We start from the raw sequence: 25,518 nt of genomic DNA on the forward strand, positions 1-25,518 counted from the left end.
ATGTCCCCCACGGATCTATCCTTGGCTCCCTCCTATTTCTCATCTATATACTGCCCCTTGGTGATATCATCCGAAAACACGCCGTCATTTTCCACATGTACGCTAACGACACCCAGCCCCATCTCACCACCACTTCTCGTGACCCCTCCATGGTTTCTAAATTGACACTGCTTGTCCGACATCCAGTACTGGATGAGCAGAAATTTTCTCCAATTAAATATTGGGAAGACCGAAGCTATTGTCTTCGGGCCCCGCCACAAACTCCGTTCCCTCGCCACCAATTCCATTCCTCTCCCTAGCATCTGTCTGAGGCTGAACCAGACTGTTCACAACCTTGGTGTTATGTCTGACCCAGAAATGAGCTTCCGACCACATATCCGAGGCAGAACTAAGACCGCCTATTTCCACATCCGTAACATCGCCCATCTCTGCCCCGGTCTCAGCTCATCTGCTGCTGAAATCCTCATCCCTTGTCATCTCTCGACTTAACTAGTCCAGGCTCCTGGCTGGCCTCCCACATTCTACCTTATGTAAACTGCAGGCCATCCAAAACTCGGCTGCCCGCGTTCTAACTCACACCAAATTCTGTTCACCCATCATCCCATTGGCTTCCGGTTAAGCAACACCTCGATTTCAAAATTCCCATCCTGCTTTTCAAATCCCTTCATGGCCTCGCCCCTTCCGAGCTCATCTGCTCTAATTTCTGCTTATGTGCCTCGGTGTCAAATTTCTGTCTTATAACACTCTTGTGAAGCGCATTGGGATGTTTTACTACGTTAAAGGCGCTAAATAAATACAATTGTTGTTGTTGTTGTTGGAGTTCTTGAAATCTGGTAACTAGTTTTGAAATGTTTCTAATTCTGTTAGTATATAAACTTTTTCTCTCTCTAATGTTTAATCCCCCCCTCCCCAGCCCACCTTGAAAAAGATACACAAGAACATAAGAAATAGGAGCCGGAGTAGGCCTTACGCCCCCCTCGAGCCTGCTCCGTCATTCCCGCCCTATTCCCATATCCCTTGATTCCTCAAGACCAAAAATTTATCGATCTCAGTCTTGAACACTCAACAACTAAGCATCCACGGCCCTCTAGGGTAGCAAATTCCAAAGATTCACAACCCTTTGAATGAAGAAATTTCTCCTCATCTCAGTCATAAATAGACAGCCCCTTATCCTGTGACTATGCTCCCTAGTTCTCGACTCGCCACCCAGGGGAAACTGTCTCTCACAATCTTCCTTGCCAAGCCCTCTCAGAATCTTATGTTTCAATGAGATCACCTCTTATTCTTCTAAACTCCAAAGGGTATAAACCCATTCTACTCACACCTGGGTTACTGCATAGGATCCAGAACTGTGTCAGAGAAAACACTGCTTGGCTCTCACAGGAAGTTAACTGAGAACTCTGCCTCTTTTTTAAATTGGTAAATCTCTATTTATTAAGTAATTCAATCATGTACTAAATGTTTGGAGCCTTGTTGCTGCCAGCTGGAATTTTCAATGAGCTGAAATGGTGCACAGAACACAGCATGGTGCTACACCGCCAAGAGATAGCACATGAGCTGCTGCCAGCGTGAATCATTGCCTCCATGAAAGGAGAAGAGTCTAGGTGAGGGAAAAAAATAAAGCTACAAAAAGATGATATTATTTATAAATAGAATCTTCCCAAAGATTGTTGGATATATGCATTTCAGTATTGTGAAGAAATCCTGCTCCTGGGCAGTTTGCCACATTACAGTAGACAGATTACATGTAGCCTGTGGTTTTAGCATAGAACGTCTTAGAAAAAACTTTTGGGTTATTTGCGCTCGAACAAGTATTTCTCTTCTTCCACCATATATCCCCCTCTCTAAACAAAGGCAGGCAAACCACATTACTCCCAAGCCTCTTAACTCCTCTCTATGGGCTCAATTTTGGCTGAGCCTGTTTTGCGGCACACTTACCAGAGTTGCGCTGCTTATGCACGTTCTGAGGTGTGGCGAAAAATTTTTTGGGAACTCTGGCCGCTGTCTGGCCTCTTCACTGCAGTCACGCAGCGTGACCAGTCGTTTGCACTGGAAAAAGTGTCGGGACGTCTGCACATGTGCCGGTGTGATTAGTGATGTCCGCGCACGCGCAGTATCGCTGAGAGTTGGCAATCGGCCACTAAAGAGCTGCCTGTGTCTTCGCGACTGAATTTCTGAGGTAGAATAACTTGCTTTCTTGTTTTTATTCATCAATTCACTCCGGGCTTATGTGTTAATGCTCTCTCTCTTAAAACTAGCTAGGATACAGAGAAAGGCAATAAGAGATGGTTCTCAGATGCAAGCAATGCGGAGCGACAGAGCTGAACTTCGTTTCATTGGAGAAAAGATTAAAAGGGGGAGGGGAGGGGAGAACATGAATCCGGTCCTTAAAATTCTGAGAAGCACTAATTATGTGCTATTTATTGGGACTGAACTCTGGACAGTGAGATTAGAGATTGGATGTTTTTTGCCAGCTCCCTCCCTCCAGCACTAAGAGATCGCACCAGGAGGCCTCTCGGCCAGGGGTAGGGGCAGGCAGGAGAGCGGATAGTGCTCCTGCCTGCTGGTGATTTCTATCAGTGCTCCTGCCCGCCCCTAGCCCTGGCCGAGTAGCCTCCCGCACCGGCCCGCTGTCTTCGGGCCGAGTGCAGAAAGGTGAATTGCAGTTTGAAGATGAAGGTAGGACTTGAATTTTTTATTTCTTATAGAATTGTTAGTAGTTTTTGTTTGCAAACATTGCTAAAGATAAGGCTTGGTTGGTTTAGGTCCAGGTCCTCTCTGCTTCCCGCCTGCCTCCGATGTACCTACCTGTGCCAATTTCTTTATTTCTCCTCAAGTGACCCAAGCAGAAATGGAGTAACTATTACCTGGCCAACAGGTGGCTGGTAACGCCCCCTTTTGAGGAAAAAAAAACGAACCTAAAAAAAAACACTAGGGCAAATTGATTGGGGAAACTGGGGATTTTTAAGCTACGCCAGAAAAAGCAGGTTACTCCAAAAAAAAAACAGTAACTCCTGGCCAAAATTGAGCCCTATAACTGGTTGCTAGGAGCGAGATAATAGCATTTGGTAATTGTTCCCTTGTTTAATGCCTCTCCATTACAACATTAGTAAGTCACCAGTGTGTTTGGCACAAGCCCATGTTCTATCTGTGATGTACGCATCATACTGGACTCTCTACATTCCTTCAGCTCAAAGAAGATTCAAGTTAGCTGCAAACACAGCTCAGAACATTTGGTAGATGATTGAATGCCTTAGTAAATGGAGATTTACAACTTTATGAATAGGACTGAGTCCCAGTTATTCTCTTGTGAAAGTGAGTCCTACGCAGTAACCCAAAATAATATTTTTCTAGGTAATGGTAGGCAGGGGCGGGGAAATAAGAGTGAGAAATAACGGGTTTCATTTACAAAAGTAAAATTGTAAATTTTTGAAAACTAGTTACCACATACAAGAGTTGTCAGATTTCAGTCCAGGTACTACCCATCACTAGGGTAACCGGCAAATAGAATCACAGAATCGTTACAGCACAGGCGGCCATTTGGCCCTCCGAGCCTGTGCCGCCCTTAGCAAAAGCACTGCAGCTAGTCCCACATCCCCGCCCTTTCTCCATAGCCCTTCAATTTTTTTTCCTTCGGGTACTTATCCAATTCTCTTTTGAAAGCTACAATTGAATTTGCCTCCACCGCCCTTTTAGGCAGTGCATTCCAGAGCATAACCACTAGCTGCGTAAAAAAAAATTTCCTCATGTCATCTTTGGTTCTTCTGCCAATCACCTTAAATCTGTGACCCCTGGTTCTTGATCCCTTCCTCCAATGGGAACAATTTATCTCTATCTACTCTGACTCGACCCCTCATGATTTCGAACACCTCTATCAAATCTCCTCTAAACCTTCTCTGATCCAAGGAGAACAACCGCAGCTTCTCCAGTCTAGCTACGTAACTGAAGTCCCTCATCCCTGGAACAATTCTTGTAAATCTTTTCTGCACCCGCTCCAAGGACTTCACAGCCTTCCTCAAGTACGGTACCCAGAATTTGACACAATACTCCAGTTGAGGCCAAACCAGTGCTTTATAAATGTTCGTCACAACTTTACAATCTATATTAATGACTTAGATGAAGGGACCAAGTGTAATGTAGCCAAGTTTGCTGATGATACAAAGATGGGTGGGAAAGCAAATTTTGAGGAGGACACAAAAAATCTGCAAAGGGATATAGACAGGCTAAGTGAATGGTAAAAAAATTGGCAGATGGGAATGTGGGAAAATGTGAGGTTATCCATTTTGGCAGAAAATAGAGAAAAGCAAATTATAATTTAAATGGAGAAAAATTGCAAAGTGCTGCAGAACAGAGGAACCTGGGGGTCCTTGTGCATGAAACACAAAAAGTTAGTATGCAGGTACAGCAAGTAATCAGGAAGGCAAATGGAATGTTGGCCTTTATTGCAAGGGGGTAGAGTATAAAAGCAGATAAGTCCTGCTACAATTGTACAGGGTGTTGGTGAGGCCACACCTAGAGTACTGCATACAGTTTTGGTCTCCGTACTTATGGAAGGATATACTTGCATTGGAGGCTATTCAGAGGTTGATTCCGGAGATGAGGGGGTTAACTTATGAAGAACGGTTGAGTAGGTTGGGCCCATACTCATTGGAGTTCAGAAGAATGAGGGGTGATCTTATCAAAACATAAAAGATAATGAGGGGGCTTGACAAGGTGGATGCAGAGAGGATATTTCCACTCATAGGGGGAACTAAAACTAGGGCACATAGTCTCAGAATAAGGGACCGCACATTTAAAACAGATGAGGAGGAATTTCTTCTGAGGGTTGTAAATCTGTGGAATTCTCTTCCCCAGAGAGCTGTGGAGGTTGGGTCATTGAATAGACAGATTTCTGAGCGATAAGAGAATAAAGGGTTATATGGGGAGCGGGCAGGGAAGTGGAGTTGAGTCCATGATCAGATCAGCCATGATCTTATTAAATGGCGGAGCATACTCGAGGAGCCAAATGGCCTACCCCTGCTCCTATTTCTTATGATCTTATGTTTCTTGATTTTGTACTCCATGCCTCTATTTATAAAATCCAGGATGCCGTATACTTTTTTTAACCTCTTTCTCAATGACCCTGCCACCTTCAACGATTTGTACCCATATACCCCCAGGTCTCCCTGTTCATGCACCCGCTTTAGAATTGCACCCTTTAGTTCTTCCTACCAAAATGTATCATTTCGCACTTTTCTGCGTTAAATTTCATCTGCCAAATGTCAGCCCATTTCACCAGCCGGTCTATGTCCTCTTGAAATCCATCAATGTCCTCCTCACTGTTCACTATACTTCCAAGTTTTGTACTCCATATTGTACTCCGTGTCTCAGTTACACAGCATCACTGAATAGTCAACATTATTCATATCGCAGTTGCGGTAGGTAATTAAAATAGAATATGGTTTTGCAAAGCGTAATGAAATTTAGCATGCAGTGGGTTAAAGACGTGTTGATGATCAAGGTATAGTTGCCTCAGACCCAGATCCCTGGATGCACAATTCTAACTCTACTCAGGCAGCTCAGCTGTATCAGTGTGTTTACACCAGATAGGAAGTTTTTAAGGCTGGCTTCAAAATGGAATCGTTTCAGTGCAAGACTTGGGTACGAAATCAGCATCCTTCCCTGGAAACAAGACTCATCATACTGGTTTCTATTCTATTCTCGCCTCAAAAAGGCAACCATACACTGTTTTCTTTTCTTCCTCCTAAAACCTACAGACTTTAAAAATGCAAGCTTGAAATCACCCAACCATTCATTCTTGAATCTTTTCAACCTTGTTGGAATCTTACAGTACAGGACTTAGTCAGTTAGATTTCTCAACAAAAAAAACTGGCACCTAAATAGGAATTTTGAATATGCTCAGCTCCCAAAATATAGTTCGCTTCAAAAACAGCTGTCACAAAGAGGCAAGTTTGCACAGGAGCACAAACTGACGTTTTCATTCTATGCATCATTACTATAGGCTTGAAATTAACACTAGCAATTTTAACAGACAAATGCTTAATATGGATTCATCAAACATTCTTCTGTTAACCATCTCAACAACTATCAATTAAGATAAAGTTATAGCAATGGATAAGCTATCACTGTGGCTTTTTTCTTTTCTCGCTGATTATCTCTTTTCCTCCCCTTCCCTCCTCCCCTGCAGCTCTGACTTCGCGGAGATACAATGCTGCAGGTGCATGTTGTCCTGCTGTACCTCAACCAACTGATTATTACTCAATGATGAGCTTAGACAACGAGTGTTGGCAGGTTATTCAAACAAAGAGGTGCCTCAACCAATCCTGTCCTGAAACACCCACATCACACCTCCAGCAGGAGCCATTAAATAGTGATCAAAATTGGAAACCGGTGACAATTTTCTCCTTCCCCTCACTCGGGGACAAGGTCAATTGCAGCACCCCTATAGTTGCCCTGGTTGAGGTCAACATCAAATTCAGCTCCAAACTGGGCGTTACCAAAGTAAAGTAGATTAATGGCTGGGAATTGAACCAGTCAACGGCTAACTCGGTACAGACTGGGAATTGAACCTAGACTGTTCCTGGTATGGCTCATGAGTGGTCTTTGAGCTAAAGGGAGATTCTTGATAAAGCAAAGCATGACATTAATCGCTTAAAAATTGGTTTATACTTCCTCCATTCACCCACCCCGTTTTTTTTTTTTAAAAAGCTAATGGTTGCCAAATACACAAAAGGTAAAAAAAACTGCCAACTTCAATCAACAATGTTCTCAGCATTTACATATGAAATTGTTGGGCTAAAATACATTATTGCCATTTGTTAAACCATCCAAGAATCGCAGGAGCCCAAGCTCTAGGACAGCAGATCTGCCTAACATAATTTCAATGGAGATAATTAGAAAACATCGGAAATGTAGCAGATGCGGTCAGAATCTGAAACAGCAAAATAGGTTAACATTTTGGATGGGACCCTTCATCAGAACAACCTGAACAGTCACAGCTGGAATGTTGGCCTGTATTTTGCTAACTGCTTGTGCTTTTCCAGTATTTTGATAGAACCCTACAGTATTTGATAATTCTTTGAGATACACGTATCAACACTTTTCGAATCATTCCAAGCCACAGAATTACACTTTAAAGCTTAAAATTTTAAAGATTGTATTTCTCTCCCTCCCTCAAACACACACCAACTCACTGCTGTGCCTTGTCCTTCACCTGGTACCACTGGTTTGCGAGAGATAGCACTTTACCAATTTCAGACTTTTCCTTCCTAAAATATGCACTGATTTTTAATATATTATTTCTCGGGATGTGGGTGGCACGGACAAGACCACATTTATTGTCTCTCCATAGTTGTCCTGAGGTGGTGGTGATGGAACTTGAACCACTGCAATTCTTATAGCAGTATTACTCCCAAGATTATGCAACTGACTCTTGCATCTTCCCACTAGAAACACATTAAAAGGGGAGAATCTTTCACTGTTAGGATTCATTTACAGCCAGGTTCAGCAACTGGCTGTATCCTACACCACATGAAGTATTAAATGAACTTTGAACATTATCTTTTACCACAATAAACAGTATTAGGAGTCAGCTGCAGAACATACATTGCCGCACCCAATTTACACCTGGTAACGAGTGCCTGTTTTCTTCCTCATTCCAATTTTCACCCGGTTCTCTCTGAAATGCAGCAACTCCTCCTGAATGCAGCCTGTGGGTGCTGACAGCCCTCCAGCATTGTGGCAGAGGTGTGGCGAGTGTTTTTGTGGCGGAGGAGCGGTGAGGGATCGCAGCAGAGGCGTGGCGAATGTTTGTTGCGGCAAGAGATCGTGGTAGAGGTGCGGAGAATGAGGGTACGGGGCCCAGAGAGCCGGGGGCCCAGGGGCAGCACGGGCCTGCTCACACTGCGATGTGTGCGCGCATTAGGTCCGTGCAGCAGGTCCGTGCAGCAGAGCAGGTCTCCAGTCGTCCTGCTTCAACCCTTGCCACTAGATAAAGGCCGAGCTCGGTCGAGCCCATGTGGCGGCTGATGTGCAACGGTCATCACACGTTAAAAAAATCCACACACAGGCATCTTCCACCCCTTCAATTGGAGTTCAGGACTGGAACATCGGGTCCTTCATTGAAACATCTGTGAACTCTTGTGGAAGCAAGTCATCCTCGTTCGGGGGACCGCCTATGATGATGATCTTGCTTAAGTGACCATTGTTCATGTGTGAGCTTAGAAGGTGAGCGTCTGCTGATCAATTAATTGTGTGGTATTACAGCCCAGCCCAATCACCTTCTCACCACACTCACACACATGTACACAGTCGAGCAGAAGGAGTGGGAAATCTAGCTTAATTTTCCTTTCATAAATCCACAGGCGCTGAGCACAATTGTAATACCCTAGCTGGTGGCATGGTCAAGATCAGTTGATTCAACACAGATCAGAAATCAAACTCGTGAGTATCTGCTTTTCTGCAAAACACAACTTGAATCATTGCTTCAGCCTCAAATTCCCCTCTCTGCATCCAATTAGCAATGTCGCTTTTCCACTATGTGGTGATGGTCATTAACATAATACTAGTTTTGCATTGTTGCAAACTCTATGTTGTGCTAATGTTAGACCAGCAAGGCATGGTGATCAGTATTCAATTCCTATTGAGGCTTTTGAAATTCTTATTTGAATTCAGTTATTTCTAGTCATGGCTTTTTGCTGCAGACCTGAATATAGTATGAATGAGTATAAAAGCATTCAACAACAGAGGTAGAAGATATCCACCTTCACCAGGCAAGATCTGATCTCAACTTCGTGTTTTGCACAAGATGGGCAATCAGATTGTGCTCGTGCTCAATCTGCACATTTCAGGTTTGCAGGTGTTAAGATACCTATGTGAAGGTGACTTCTCTCGTGCTTGGGTATGCATGCATGCAACATTTAGGCATTGCACAGGTATTCTGCACAAGTACTGTGTTACCTTTTAAAAAAATCAATAGCTTTGAAGGACGGGTGAACTCAGGCAGCAAGGGAAGTGACGCTTTGGGGATTCAGGTCCCAAGTCCTAATGCTGATTGCGGGCAATGACAAATATCTGAATTGGCACAGGGTGAAAACCAGCCCTCATCGGAAGATTGCGGAATGTGCCAGTGTGAACGTGAACTCGTTATCTACTAATGACCTCCTCCTGTCAATGTGAAACAGCAGAGGTCAATGTTTACTCCTGAAATCCAATTACTTAGCCCTCACTGTCAAAAAAAATCCCAAACTTGAACTTATAGGACACTGTACAAATATAGTTGCTTTAACCAGCTTCAAGGTGCAGTTTACCAAGTGAAACACATTTCAGTATACCGCTGCAGTCATTTGTGTGCCAGGGTGGAGCATTTGCAACAAAATAAACATTTGTTTTTCAGCTTTTCCCTAGGAAACAGGATGAAGGAAGAAAAGCTCAAATATCCTGTTTATTTCTATGCAATTTTCATTATCACCATGAACTTGTCTGCCTTGTCATATTGTCGGATCCAGGTCATTAACCTCTGCTCCCAAGCTTCAGCAAACACAACTTTGAAAGACTCGCAGATGGCAGCTACATTAGTTTAATCTGCAAGATTACCAACGCTTCTTACCACAGGCGAGAAAGGCCTCAGGCTGAACGTCCAGTTAACTGATTTCTGCCAGGGTGGCTACAATTGGACTCAGCACACCTCCGCTAAAAAGGGGGGTGGGGGGGGGGGGAAGTCAGTCTCTGTATCTGCTCCTTACTAGCCAAGGACTTCTGCTGGGATGTTGGAGAAGAACAACAACAACTCGTATTTATATAGCGCCTTTAATGTAGTGAAACATCCCAAGACACTTCACAGGAATATTGAGAAATGAAAATTTGACACCAAGCTGCATTAAGTAGAAATTAGCACAGGCGACCAAAAGCTTGGTCAAAGCGGTATGTTTTAAGAAGAGAGTTAGAGAGGCGGAGGGGTTTTAGCAGGGAGCTCCAGAGCTTAGGGCCGAGGCAACAGCAGGTATGGCCACCAATGGTCGATTGATATATCAGACTCAGCTATGATGTGCGATGTCACCCCAACCACAATCAAATAGCTTTCCAACAATCACTGTCTAGGCTCACACATGAAAGATGGACACTTGCTTGGGCATGGATGTTTCTTTGGTGTCAACCCCAAGAGCACTCGAGATAAAACTGGGGGTTGGGGGAAAATGAAATTCTACCCTGGATGACTTGTCCATGATTTTTTTTTCACTCCCTTGTGACAGGGGTGCCAAGTACCTAACCTATACGCAGCATCAATGCAGACCACCTTGGTTAAGAATGGCAAATGAATGCATGTGAATCCACGGCAAGATCAGTGAGTCCCCATGCACTAAGTCGCTGCAGATCTGATTGGCTTTGCAGATGTTCTACTACAGAACCCTCACAATGTTTGGATAGCTGCAAAGGAGGTTTAGCACTCAAGATGTTTAAGCAGCCACAGTAACTGTTGAGTAGACGAACAGGATTGTACAATGCATTCTACCTAGCTCTCTCAATGAAACAGGAAATGATTACACATAGCAATTGCAATAAAAATGAATTTTTGTCTAAGATTTAGAAAGATATTGGGATCTTTAATTTGGTCATTGTACACAAGAGTTTAAAAATAAAACAGCTTCACTTACAAAAATCATGTCCCATCTTAAATGACCAATTGTTAAGGAGTTACTCAGAGACTGGAGTCCAAGAAAAGGTCCGAGTCATTCAATTCAAATACATGGCCTTTTTCTGAATTTCAGTCACTTGGTCCTGCCATAAATAGAGGAAACATTGGACTGTTATGCTAGAAAGCACAGCAGTCCCAAACTATTTCTTATTTTCTACTCCAGAAGCAGCTAGTAAAGCTTAATAACTACAATAAAAATATATGTTGGATTTTTTTTTTTTTTTTTTTAAACAGCTTAATAAGTTTGTTTGGCAGTTAAAGCCCAAGTCAGTCTAGTGTTATGCTGCCATCTTCCAAAGATCAGGATAAAATCAATAGCTGATATAACTGAAGAGTTCTCTATTCAATCCCTGGGCATGCTATAAATTTACATAGATATCTGCAGAAGTGAGATCTCTCTTGCTGAGAAAGAGAGCTACAAGAGTAATCTGAAACATAGAAGTCTAAAACACTTGGAAAACTAAAAACAGATCAGATCTGTTAGTTGTCCACATCACTGACAATCTTTCATTCATGACTTCAGCTCTCCAATAACTTAGTGAGTAAAGGCAATGCCCAGTGCAGTACAGAATCACACATCATAGGTAGTCCTTCGAACCACACAGACCATAAGATCTCAGGTTTAATTGCAGCTTAAATCATCATCACAGGCAGTCCCTCGGAATCGAGGAAGACTTGCTTTCACTCTTAAAAATATGAGTCCTTAGGTGGCTGAACAGTCAAATATGAGAGCCACAGTCCATCACAGGTGGGACAGATAGTCGTTGAGGTAAAGGGTGGGTGGGGGAGGAGTGGAAGATGCCTATACGAGAGTTCTTTTAATGTGGGGTGGTCGTTGCACACTGGCTACCACACGGGCTTAGCTGAGCAAGGTCTTGGTCCAGTGGCAAGGGTGTCCAAGACGACTGGAGACCAGGCACTGCTATATGGGCCTAGTTGCCTATGGTGAGATGTTGGCCGCAGGCTCAGCGCTGAGTAGCGCACTTGGCTTGGCTGGGGTCAGGCATTGGGAGGGTCAGTGGCCCACTGGGGTTCAGAGTGGGAGGTCAAGGGTTAAACCACATTGGATAGCACTGTGCCCAGTTCTGATTACCAGTTCAAGCCCTGGATGATCAGGGGACTGACAGTTACCCAAGAGAACTAATTAGGAGGAAAAGCTGCAGAAATTTGTTTTTTTTTAAGCCCTGAAAGGAGTTGACTTTAGAATCATAGAATTATACAGCACAGGAGCAGGCATTCGGCCCATCTTTCCTGTGCCGACAATGAGATAGTGAAGTTAGAAATACCATTAAAAAGTAGACCTGGAATATTGCCTCAAACTAAATCATGAGAGGACGACAAAAGGAACAGGCTCCAACTAGTTTAAAAAAAAGAGTTTAGCTGTGTAATTACTTTCTATGGAAGATATTTCCATGGTTTTCGCTGTAAAGGAATCAGTGTGTTTTGTAGAGTTTGATCTATAATTACCCATATAACCTTTAATTCAATCACAACAACAAACTTTTATATAGAAAGAACAAAACAACTTCCATTTTTATAGCACCTTTCACGACCTCAGGATTTCCAATGCACTTTACAGCTAATTAAGTACTTTTGAAGTATAGTCACTGTTGTTATGTAGACAAACGTGGCAGTCAATCGGCACACAGCAAAATGTTTTAAAAATAGAAATTAAATAAATAGAAAGAAGAGACTGAAAAACAGACTCGCCTTTCAAGTCAAAGAGACCTGTTACTGCTTGTTTGCGGCGGCCATTCGGCAAAATCGAATGGCCGTCGCTTTGGGCTCAACTGGCTACCCCGGCATAGATTTGGCCCGGGAGGTCTTACAGCAGTGAGGGCCCCCGCCGACTCTCGTGGCGGTGTGGGGCTTGCGGCAGTAGTGATGCGCTGGAAGTGGGCACCGCTGCCGCTCCGCCCTGGACCCATTTTCACGTGAAGAAGCCGGCCCTTCAGCTGACTGTATAGCAGTTGGAGCACTAGAAATGACCTCAGTAACTACCATGTCTGGCTGGGTGTTGATTAGAGAGTCAGGAAGGACTGAGCTTCATCCTGCAACCAGAGAGGTGAGAAACAAACATCCTCGTTGCTACTAACAAAGCATCCTTGTAGTGTAAAGACTTACCAGAGTGCAGCCTATTAATAATACCTTTGAGACTTCAAAATATTTCTAGAGAAGGCATATGAATGTAGTCAGTTCAAGGATCTCATCCAGTGAATGCATATCTGTACAAATCTCAACCCAAAACAAAAATTGCTATGGAACGGGGTAGCTGGAGGGAGTGGGGAACAGAGGAAATTCTGTCTTTCTCGTACCCGATTTAAAACTGAACTGTGGTGAAATATTCCTTGTTAGTTTGACTGAGTTAGCACTCATTCAATCTTTCTATAGTACAATAGAAACCCCTCAAATATATGTTGGATGTAAACTTTATGAAGAAATATTCAGTTGATTTCCGTGAAGTTGCAGTATTGGCACGACTGTTCTTAATCCTGTGTATGAGTGTCAAGGGCACGGATTGCATCGACAGCTGGGGTAGGCACAAAAGAGAATCAAGATCCTCACATATAGTGTATATTGGGAAGAACTCAAGTAATAAAAGGGAAGGAACCCAGACTAATAAATTAGTGCTACCAGACTGCATTTTTCTCTCTCATGCATTTTAAATGAGGCTTGAAGAGTTTCAGTGATCTGGCAACCACCAGCAGGTAAACAACATATTCAGTATTCTCACTGGGCTTAGTATATTGGCACCGATGCTACAAGCGGAAAAAATTAATACATTTTAAAAGTTTTGACAAACCTCTTGCTCAATCAATTGTCTAGGTGTTACATGAAAGGTGCTAATTAAATGTAAATAGTTGTATCTCACCTAGTCACACAACTACCAAAAGTGACAGACATGCACCATCAGCAAGACAAAATCTACACACAATACCTCAGGGTGCCTTCCACAGTAAAGGGGCAACTACGAAAATGTGACACACCCCGTATCAAAGTCCTATTATTAAAAAGCCTGCAGTGTGCTGGGTACAAGCTTCAGACACCTACCATTATGCTGTACTGAAATTCGAACCATGCAATTATCTCAGGTGAACTTTGATCCAAGATTAGTGAAGAAGCTTGCCGGAAACATAAAAAAATGACTGCAAAAGCTTCAATAGATATGTGAAGAGAAAAAGATTAGTGAAGACAAACATAGGTCCCTTGCAGTCGGATTCGGGTGAATTTATAATGGGGAACAAAGAAATGGCAGACCAATTGAACAAGTACTTTGGTTCTGTCTTCACGAAGGAAGACACAAATAACCTTCCGGAAATAGTAGGGGATCGATGGTCTAGTGAAAAGGAGGAACTGAAGGATATCGTTATTAGGCGGGAAATTGTGTTAGGGAAATTGACAGGATTGAAGGCCGATAAATCCTCAGGGCCTGATAGTCTACATCCCAGAATACTTAAGGAAATGGCCCTAGAAATAGTGGATGCATTGGTGATCATTTTCCAACAGTTTATCGACTCTGGATCAGTTCCCATGGACTGGAGCGTTGCTAATGTAACACCACTTTTCAAAAAAAAGGAGCGAGAGAAAACGGGTAATTATAGACCGGTTAGCCTGACATCAGTAGTGGGGAAAATGTTGGAATCAATTATTAAGGATGAAATAGCAGCGCATTTGGAAAGCAGTGATAGGATTGGTCCAAGTCAGCATGGATTTATGAAGGGGAAATCATGCTTGACAAATCATCTCGAATTTTTTTTGAGGATGTAACTAGTAGGGTGGACAAGGGAGAACCAGTGGATGTGGTGTATTTGTCTTTCAAAAGGCTTTTGACAAGATCCCACACAAGAGATTGGTGTGCAAAATCAAAGCACATGATATTGGGGGTAATGTACTGGTTGGCAGACAATAAGCAGAGAGTCGGGATTAACGGGTCCTTTTTAGAATGGCAGGCAGTGACTAGTGGAGTGCCGCAGGGCTCAGTGCTGGGACCCCAGCTCTTTACAATATATATTAATGATTTGGATGATGGATGATGGAATTGAGTGTAATATCTCCAAGTCTGCAGATGACACTAAACTGGGTGGCGGTGTGAGCTGTGAGGAGGACGCTAAGAGGCTGCAGGGTGATTTGGACAGGTTAGGCGAGTGGGCAAATGCATGGCAGATGCAGTATAATGCGGATAAATGTGAGGTTATCCACTTTTGGGGGCAAAAACACGAAGGCAAAATATTATCTGAATGGCGGCAGATTAGGAAAAGGGGAGGTGCAGCGAGACCTGGGTGTCATGGTTCATCGATCATTGAAGGTTGGCATGCAGGTACAGCAGGCGGTGAAGAAGGCAAATGGTATTTGAGTATAGGAGCAGGGATGCCTTACTGCAGTTGTACAGGGCCTTGGTGAGGTCCCATCTGGAATATTGTCTTCAGTTTTGGTCTCCTAATCTGAGGAAGGACATTCTTGCTATTGAGGGAGTGCAGCAAAGGTTCACCAGACTAATTCCAGGGATGGCTGGACTGACATACGAGGAGAGACTGGATCAACTGGGCCTTTATACATTGGAGTTTAGAAGGATGAGAAGGGATCTCATAAAAACATATAAGATTGTGACTGAACTGGACAGGTTAGATGCGGGAAGAATGTTCCCGATGTTGGGGAAGTTCAGAACCAGGGGACACAGTCTTATGATAAGGGGCAGGCCATTTAGGACCGAGATGAGGAGAAACTTCTTCACTCAAAGTTGTTAACCTGTGGAATTCCCTGCCGCAGAGAGTTGTGATGCCAGTTCATTAGATATATTCAAGAGGGAGTTAGATATGGCTCTTGCGGCTAAAGGGATCAAGGGGTATGGAGAGAAAGCAGGAACGGAGTACTGAAGGAATGATCAGCCATGATCTTATTGAATGGTGGTGCAGGCTCGAAGGGCTGGATGGCCTACTCCTGCACCTATTTTCTATGTTTCAAGCTGCACTCTCCAAAAGGTTTGAACACTGAACAATTGTATCTGCATTAGTTTCTTTTACCGTACAGGCCCGCTGATCCCAGCTCCCAGCTTCTGAGTCCAGTTAATCGCGTATTCATCTAATATGGAGGATTCCTGTTAAGGGAGAATAATAGCATCAATAGAGGATTTAACCCTAGTCATGAGTCACAGAGGCTGGAAAGATTGTTCCAGATCAGCTTTAGTGTGAATATAAATATATATATTCCAGTTACATCGCTCATGAGTCAAAGTATGCATTATTGAAAAATGACAGGTGTGCCAAAGTACATAGCACACAATGTATTATAATATAATCCATCACCTAGAATTGCTTATAGTAAAAAAAAATCCGACCTGTAATTCACTCCCATTTTCTAATTCTTTTTGTGTCACTGCGTTGTCCACCCTTTGTCTCTGTCTCTTTTCTTGTCCCTTCCTTCCTCTATATGGTGGTCACACACTTTTCTCCACGTGATGTTGATGCCATTCCGTACAACTCTTTTATCCTAATTTCTATTTTAATCTTTAAACCCTCCTCCCCTCGGTGTCCTATCTGTTTTGTACGGCTGCATAATTTTTTTAAAATCAATTTACTCAAATTTTAATCCCTTACCTTTAACCCCCCCCCCCCCCCCCCCCCGCCCGTGTATCCCGTAAATTAGAATGCAACATTTATCATCAGAGACGATCAGAGAGGTGCTGCCACATGGAGCATTGTGGACTAAGGAGAGATTGAAGGGGGAAAGCTGTGCGAATCCAATGAACTGGGTTTGTAGTGTAGGAGGGAGGGTACTGCATCCAAGATGGCTGTCCAAGAAGTAGCATGAAGTAAAGAAGGAGGGCAAGGATATGAAAAGTAAAGTAGGAGAGGTAGAAATGATGTGGGGAGACAGTAAAGCATAACAGGCCACTGGGCATGGGAGTGCGAGTATTTGGGAACACTTGGCCCAACTGCAGTCTAAGATCTGAGCTGTAGCAGCACAGTGGCAGACTGAATCACGATAGCCTGAACTCATGGGATGTGCAGAGGGTTCTGAAGTCTGGGAGTATTTGAAGGAGTAGGAGCACTAAAGGAAGAGTCTGGAAACTGGGCATGTTTAGAAAGTTGAGGAAATGGAAGAATTACGGTGATGCTGAGATTTGTGGGTAGTTGCGAAGAGAGTGGGTCACTTCAGGGAGGGGGACTGAGAGTGCAGATGCATTGGGAGCATTTGAGAGTGAAGAAGTGTGGGATCAGTGAAGGCAGTAGGGCAATGGGAGAAGTGGTGGGGACTACTGAACTACTGGGGGTATGTGCATTGGAATGGCACTGGATTGAGAGCACGAAGGCAAAGATAAGGACTGGAAATGCTGAAGGAGTCCAGCAGCACTGAGGAGAGAGATGGGACTGGGACCACTGAAGGGAGAAGTGGGAGGCTGGAGTCAATCCAGACCACACATCTGGACCCCAAGTGTAAACCCAAGAACAATCCGAGAGTACAAAATTATTTTTTCTCTTTCTTCCCTCCTCACTTTGGTCTCTTCCTTTTTTCCTCCTCTGTCTGCCCACGTCATTTCTACCTCTCTCTTACTTTTCATATCATTGCCCTCCTTCTTTATTTCATGTTCTTGCTTTCCTCTGTCATTCCTCACTGTCATTTTGCTCCTTTGTCTTCTATTCTCTTTCAACTCTTAATCTCCTCCTTCGCTTCTCAGTACACTGGGAAGAACTTGAGCTGGATGGATAAGGAGGCAGGAGCAGTCACGGCAGGTAGGAGAGGAACCACTGCAGCTGACAGGGTATGTTGAGAAGCACTTGGGGGCACGTGGGCCAGCAGGCTGGGAAACACTGAAAGCAGATGAGAGCGCCACAAATCACCTGTGGCAGACAAGCCTGTAAACACTGTGTCTGGGCAAGTGACTGCATGATCAGTGAGCTCCCAGGTGAGCCGGGAAGCACTCGCTGCATCCAGGCAGGACACCTTCGCAGCCTGATCCTCTGACAAGAGTAGTGCTTGATATTCGAATTCCACCACCACCCCGCCCCCAGTTTTTTCTTCAGCTGCATCAGGGTTGCATCATTCTTTGCTCCTGTAAACGGTATAGGGAAGGGGATAAAATGGGAATGGGGTAAAATGGGAATGTGTCCAAATGTTGATCACTCTTAGTAATACTGCAGAGAACCCAGGTGTTCCCAACATATAAACCTGGACTGTACATGAACACACCTGAACAGTACAAAAGGATTGGAGCACAAGAGTAAAAAAGTGTTACTGCAATTATATAGGGCCTTGGTAAGCCAACACTGTATACAGTTTTGGTCTCCTTACCGAAGGAAGGATATACTTGCCTTAGAAGGACTGCAACAGAGACTCACTAGACTGATTCCCGGGATGGGGGGATTGCCCTATGAAAGATTGAGGAAACTAGGCCTATTTTCCCTAGAGTTTAGATGAATGAGAGGTGATCTCATTGAAACATAAAATTCTTACAGGGCTCGACAGGATAGATGCTGGGAGGATGTTTCCCCTGGCTGGGGAGTCTGGAACTAGGGGTCTAGTTCTAGAGTCTTAAAATAAGGGGTCAGCCATTTAGGACTGTGATGACAAGAAATTTCTTTGGAATCTTTGGAATTCTCTACCCCAGAGGGCTGTGGATAGAAACATAGAAAAATAGGTGCAGGAGTAGGCCATTCAGCCCTTCTAGCCTGCACCGCCATTCAATGAGTTCATGGCTGAACATGCAACTTCAGTACCCCCTTCCTGCTTTCTCGCCATACCCCTTGATCCCCCGACTAGTAAGGACTTCATCTAACTCCCTTTTGAATATATTTAGTGAATTGGCCTCAACTACTTTCTGTGGTACAGAATTCCACAGGTTCACCACTCTCTAGGTGAAGAAGTTTCTCATCTCGGTCCTAAATGGCTTACCCCTTATCCTTAGACTGTGACCCCTGGTTCTGGACTTCCCCAACATTGGGAACATTCTTCCTGCATCTAACCTGTCTAAACCTGTCAGAATTTTAAACGTTTCTATGAGGTTCCCTCTCATTCTTCTGAACTCCAGTGAATACAAACCCAGTTGATCCAGTCTTTGATAGGTCAGTCCCACCATCCCGGGAATCAGTCTGGTGAATCTTCGCTGCACTCCCTCAATAGTAAGAATGTCCTTCCTCAAGTTAGGGGACCAAAACTGTACACAATACTCCAGGTGTGGCCTCACCAAGGCCCTGTACAACTGTAGCAACACCTCCCTGCCCCTGTACTCAAATCCCCTCGCTATGAAGGCCAACATGCCATTTGCTTTCTTAACCGCCTGCTGTATCTGCATGCCAACCTTCAATGACTGATGTACCATGACACCCAGGTCTCGTTGCACCTCACCTTTTCCCAATATGTCACCATTCAGATAATAGTCTGTCTCTCTGTTTTTACCATCAAAGTGGATAACCTCACATTTATCCACATTATACTTCATCTGCCATGCATTTGCCCACTCACCTAACCTAGCCAAGTCACTCTGCAGCCTCATAGCATCCTCATCGCAGCTCACACTGCCACCCAACTTAGTGTCATCCGCAAATTTGGAGATACTACATTTAATCCCCTCATCTAAATCATTAATGTACAATGTAAACAGCTGGGGCCCCAGCACAGAACCTTGCGGTACCCCACTAGTCACTGCCTGCCATTCTGAAAAGTACCCATTTACTCCTACTCTTTGCTTCCTGTCTGACAACCAGTTCTCAATCCACGTCAGAACACTACCCCCAATCCCATGTGCTTTAACTTTGCACATTAATCTCTTGTGTGGGACCTTGTCGAAAGCCTTCTGAAAGTCCAAATATACCACATCAACTGATTCTCCCTTGTCCACTTTAATGGAAACATCCTCAAAAAATTGTCAAGCATGATTTCCCTTTCACAAATCCATGCTGACTTGGACCTATCATGTCACCATTTTCCAAATGCACTGCTATGACATCCTTAATAATTGATTCCATCATTTTACCCACTACTGAGGTCAGGCTGACCGGTCTATAATTCCCTGTTTTCTCTCTCCCTCCTTTTTTAAAAAGTGGGGTTACATTGGCTACCCTCCACTCAATAGGAACTGATCCAGAGTCAATGGAATGTTGGAAAATGACTGTCAATGCATCCACTATTTCCAAGGCCACCTCCTTAAGTACTCTGGGAAGGCCCTGGGGGATTTATCGGCCTTCAATCCCATCAATTTCCCCAACACAATTTCCCGACTAACAAGGATTTCCTTCAGTTCCTCCTCCTTACTAGACCCTCTGACCCCTTTTATATCCGGAAGGTTGTTGGTGTCCTCCTTAGTGAATACCGAACCAAAGTACTTGTTCAATTGGTCTGCCATTTCTTTGTTCCCAGTTATGACTTCCCCTGATTCTGACTGCAGGGGACCTACGTTTGTCTTTACTAACCTTTTTCACTTTACATACCTATAGAAACTTTTGCAATCCGCCTTAATGTTCCCTGCAAGCTTCTTCTCGTACTCCATTTTCCCTGCCCTAATCAAACCCTTTGTCCTCCTCTGCTGAGTTCTAAATTTCTCCCAGTCCCCGGGTTCACTATTTCTGGCCAATTTGTATGCCACCTCCTTGGCTTTAATACTATCCCTGATTTCCCTTGATAGCCAAGGTTTAGCCACCTTCCCTTTTTTATTTTTACGCCAGACATGAATGTACAATTGTTGTAGTTCATCCATGCGGTCTCTAAATATCTGCCATTGCCCATCCAGTCAACCCCTTAAGTATCATTCGCCAATCTATCCTAGCCAATTCACGCCTCATACCTTCAAAGTTACCCTTCTTTAAGTTCTGGACCATGGTCTCTGAATTAAATGTTTCATTCTCCATCCTAATGCAGAATTCCACCATATTATGGTCACTCTTCCCCAAGGGGCCTCGCACAATGAGATTGCTAATTAATCCTCTCTCATTACACGACACCCAGTCTAAGATGGCCTCCCCCCTAGTTGGTTCCTCGACATATTGGTCTAGAAAACCATCCCTTATGCACTCCAGGAAATCCTCCTCCACCGTATTGCTTCCAGTTTGGCTCGCCCAATCTATGTGCATATTAAAGTCACCCATTATAACTGCTGCACCTTTATTGCATGCACCCCTAATTTCCTGTTTGATACCCTCCCCAACATCACTACTACTGTTTGGAGGTCTGTACACAACTCCCACTAACGTTTTTTGCGCTTTGGTGTTCTGCACATCATCCAAACTAATGCCCTTCCTAACTATTGCATTAATCTCCTCTTTAACCAGCAATGCTACCCCACCTCATTTTCCTTTTATTTTATCCTTCCTGAATGTTCAGTCGTTGAGACAGAGATGGATAGGATTTTGGATATTAAGGGAGTCAAGAGATATGGGGATAGTGCGGGAAGGTGGAATGGAGTTAGAAGATCAGCCATGATCTTATAGAATAGCAGAACAGGCTTGAAGGGCCAAATGGCCTACTCCTGCTCCTATTTACGTTATGTATTCCTGAGGGTGAGCAGAGTGAATGGGGGAATTGTTTCTGAAACAACTTTAATAACAAAATTGCATGATCAAACAACTCCTTGTATATAGTTACTTACATAACTTCAAAATCTGTAAGTTCGTGGTTTACATCATTTTGAGATTTTCGGGCAGATGGGCTTTTCCATCTGCGGAGAGGTGAGGGAGCAGGGCTTAAAAAGAAGTCCTAGTTATCTTGACGACAATTAGACCCAGTCTTCTGGAGGCAAAACGAATAGGGGAGGACCTTGCCAAGATTGACATGGACAGCAGCAAATCAGTCTCAGGATAAGGGGTTGGCCATTTAGGACTGGCACAAGGTGAAACTTCTTCACTCAGGGTTATGATTCTTTGGCATTCCCTATCACAGAGGGCTGTGGATGCCCTGTCGATGAGTATATGCAAGACAGATATCGATAGATTTTTGGGCACAAAGGGAATCAATGGTTATGAGGATAGTGCCGGAAAGTGGAGCTGAGGTAGAAGTTCTGCCATGATCTTATTGAATAGCGGAGCAGGCTTGATGGGTGGTATGGCCTACTCCTGCTCCTAATTCTTATATTCTTAGAAGGAACGAAGACATTTGCAGTAAAAGAGTCAGCAAACACAACCCAATCTTAAGAGCTCCAACCCAAATATTTCAAATTTAGCCGTAGGCACCCAAAACTAGAGTACGCCCCTTCTAGAAAACATTTTCAATGAATTTACAACTGTGCAGACAACTCTCTAAGCATGGATAAATACTTTACTCTTGTTTAACTTTTTTTTAAAAATAGGTTTTATACGTTCTATACATTTACCAGTGAGTTTGAGGGAAAATGTAAGTAGATTTTGCTGTGCTTCATGGTCATATGTTCCAATGTAATTCTTCATGGGAAGTATATCTAGCTGCTTTCCTCAAGGTTGATTCATACTCTCCCTATCTCTTTAGTTATGATTTATCGCAGTTTTATGAATAGGCAGCTTGAGCCAATCAAGTGCAACCGTGAGCCATACATTAAGCACAACATCTGAAGTGACAAGTGTACTGGGCAAAACAAACACACATAACATCATTACTATCACATTGCTCACGGCATGTCAGAGATGATGCTGTTGTAAGAGAGGGTGTTTACTGGGGTGTGGAAACAGAGGAGGTGTGCATATCTTCAGTTAAAGAATGTTGGGGGAAAAAGCTGCAAGAGATCACCCGAGATAATGTGTTGTTTGATTGGTGCTGGAAAGTAAATCCCATGGCTACATAAATGAATCTCAATGTAGCTCTTTATTATCCATCTATTTACGGTGCGGATTTTTATCGCGAAGGCCTAGAAATACATTACTTTTAAAAAAACAATTTGGATCGTCTGCACTAAATATCTCGAACAGTACTTAGCGAATTTAAGCAGCACTTCTGGTAAAGCATTTTAAATTCAGGACTTTTGTTCAGAATCCCCTTTCAAATCTGAATTGCAGATGACACCAAATTGGGGATATAGTCAATACTGAAGAAGACTGCAACAAAATACAAGACATTAATAAACTTAAGAATGGGCACGTAATTGACAAATGAATTTCAATATAGATAAATGTGAGGTGGTGCATTTTGGTAGAAAGAATAAGGAGGCTCCCTACTCCTCGGAAACAAGAGTCTAAATGGGGTAGAAGAGCAAAGGGATCTAGGGGTACAGATAATTAAATCACAAAGTAGTGGCACAGGTTAATTAGGCCATAAAAAAGCAACAAACAAATTGCAATGATGTTTAATTTTATAGGAATAGAATTGAAAAGTACAGAAGTTATATTAAACTTGGATCAAACCTTGGTTAGACAGCTTGCACAGCTCTGGTCTCCATATTATATAAAGGATATAGAGGCACGGGAGAAGATGCAAAAAAGACTTGCAAGAATGATACCAGAACGGAGAGGTTATACTGGTCAGAAAGGATTGAACAGGTTGGGCTCTGTTCTCTGGAAAAGAGAAGGCTGAGGGTGACCTGATAGGGGTCTTTAAGACTATGAAAGGGTTTGATAGGGTAGGTGTAGAGAAGCTGTTTCCACTTGTGGAGGAGGCAAAAACTAGGAGCCATCAATATGATAGTCACTAATAAATCCAATGGGGAATTCAGGAGAAACGCCTTTACCCTAAGGGGTTCATGTGGAGTGTGAACCAGCAGAGCCGAATGGCCTGTTTCTGTGCTGCACATTCCATGTAGAAAGGAGAACGGGAATTACAGAAATAATGCACACATGATGTGCAAAGATATTCATTAAAAAAAAGTGCAGCAGTAAGGCTTCTTGAAGCTGGGATTCTAATTTTAAAAAAAAGAGGTTGCAGTGTTCTCTGCCTTTGGCATTTACAGTAGGGTGCTGCGCACTACACTGAACAAGCTGCGACAAAGGTCTAATCAGCAATTCACTTCAGTCTCACTGCTCATTTATTTTCTGGAAGTGCGTTCCAACACAGATTTTTATTTACTATTTTTCGGAGTTAGATTTCGATTGATTCCTTTCTTCTTGGTGAGTGCCCAGCTGCAGGAGCCAGGAATAACTTAGTGGATAGTGAAAATAAACAAAAGCCAGCAAGGTCAAAATTCCCACACAGACAAAAAGATCATTCAAAATAACAGCTATTATAATATCCAATGTATCGATTGCACCAAATGTAAAAGTCACAAACCTTAATTTTGAAGGTCATAAAAATGTATGAACGCAAATTATAAAAGTAAATCTCAAAATGTTCAATTTCATCAACATTGACATGCCAAAAAATGTTTATTTTAAAAATGTTTAATAGTTTCCATCCCTATGGATGGTCCCCTTGCACTATACTGTAAGGTGACAGGGCACAAAAACGGCGCAAAACACTATAATTTTCCTTTTCTCCCCGTGACTGAGGATCTAAACTCTGTTTCCTCCCAATTGGGAATTTGAGATAGGGAACTTATCACATGGAAGGGATGGCATCCATTAATGTGCAAGCTCACATCCTTATGTGATGATAATACATCAACTTCCTAACTATTAATCACATTTAATATCCCTGCAGATGTTATTGCAACTGCTCAATGATTTATTTTGAAGATGCCTAAATTAACTTTGCACTCACCAGAAACTAGAATTTGAACTTTAATCACAGCAAAGTAATAAATAATACCATTTTAATTAGTGCCTCATCTAAAGCAGTATGATTGGGAAGAGCTGCAACAGTGATTGAGACCGGATACACCTAGAAAGCAAGGAAAACGGAGTGGAATTTTAAAAAAATCAAGTGAGTTTCCTTTTAAAGGGAAGTGTTCCACACATACCAGAAAATTGGAAAAATAAGCATGAGAGAGCAGTGACGGATAGAATTGGCTGCAATTACCCCCACCCTTTTCATATATCTGTATGCCCTCTCTTTACCACAGAGATGCTTCAGTCTCAGACTCTGCTGGACAATAATTTACAAAAATACACCAAGCACAATTGGAGAGCTTTAGATAACTCAAAATAAGACTCCTGATGTAGATTTACAAACAAGTGCCACCAAAAGTCCTTGGAAACAGTTTACAATTATTCAAACGTTTGTATTGATAACATTTGAAGGGCTAAGGGGAGGGACAGGGAAAGAGAAGGAGCTGGAAGGAAAGAAGGGCTGTTTACGAACGTTACTGAGCAAGGTGAATTAGGATCCGCAGAGACAATTGCTAACTCAGATTCTTCATACTGTGTCTTTCCTCCAATCCCGAAACATGCATACTCAGCAGCAGAGGGGGCAAACTGCTCCGCTTTTGAAACGGTCATAAGAGGTCACTGACACTAACCCAAGCCCAGAGACAACTACTGTTGATTTTTCACTTCTTTCCGCTTGCTTCATGAAGATCCTGGCCTCTAACGCTGTCCCTCCCTCTCTCATCGGGAACTCAGCAGATGGAGTGATCAGGTTTGTGGTTACAAGAAATTGGTGATCTAACATACTGTGCCAAATTCCATGCCTTTTTAAAAAAGGATAATAATGAATATATGGGAATGTAGAGCTGCTGGTTTGGTTCCTTTCCATCTTGTTGAGAATCCAATTTCAGCCACATTATATAAAGGAATGAAAATCAAATGGGAATCTTCATCAGACTGCCTTCACTAACAATGATTGCCTGAAAATGATATTTAATCAACCACTTAACCCCGCTCCACTCTGACTCCTCCATCCTCAGCCTCCTACACTGTTCCAATGAAGCTCAACATAAGCTCGAGGAACAGCACCTCATCTTTCATTTAGGCACTTTGCAGCCTTCTGGACTCAACAGTGAGTTCAACAATTTCAGACCATAACCTTTGCCCAGATTTTGCTCCCTTTCCTCCTTTTTT

At 43.1% G+C, this 25,518-nt stretch overlaps 1 protein-coding gene across 3 annotated transcripts in view; it reads right to left on the bottom strand.

The window, feature by feature from the left end:
• The window catches only part of mapkapk5 (MAPK activated protein kinase 5), an 81,564-nt gene that overhangs the window by 46,835 nt on the left and 9,211 nt on the right, over positions 1 to 25,518 (bottom strand). For 2 of the 3 annotated variants that reach the window (XM_070887943.1, XM_070887941.1), the window contains exon 2: positions 15,715 to 15,788. In XM_070887943.1, coding sequence (XP_070744044.1) covers positions 15,715 to 15,788 — 74 coding nt within the window. The remainder of the gene's footprint in view (positions 1 to 15,714; positions 15,789 to 25,518) is intronic. The other variant, XM_070887942.1, reaches the window with a different exon arrangement.

This window comes from Pristiophorus japonicus, chromosome 8, assembly GCF_044704955.1.
Source record: "Pristiophorus japonicus isolate sPriJap1 chromosome 8, sPriJap1.hap1, whole genome shotgun sequence".
NCBI lineage: Eukaryota > Metazoa > Chordata > Chondrichthyes > Pristiophoridae > Pristiophorus > Pristiophorus japonicus.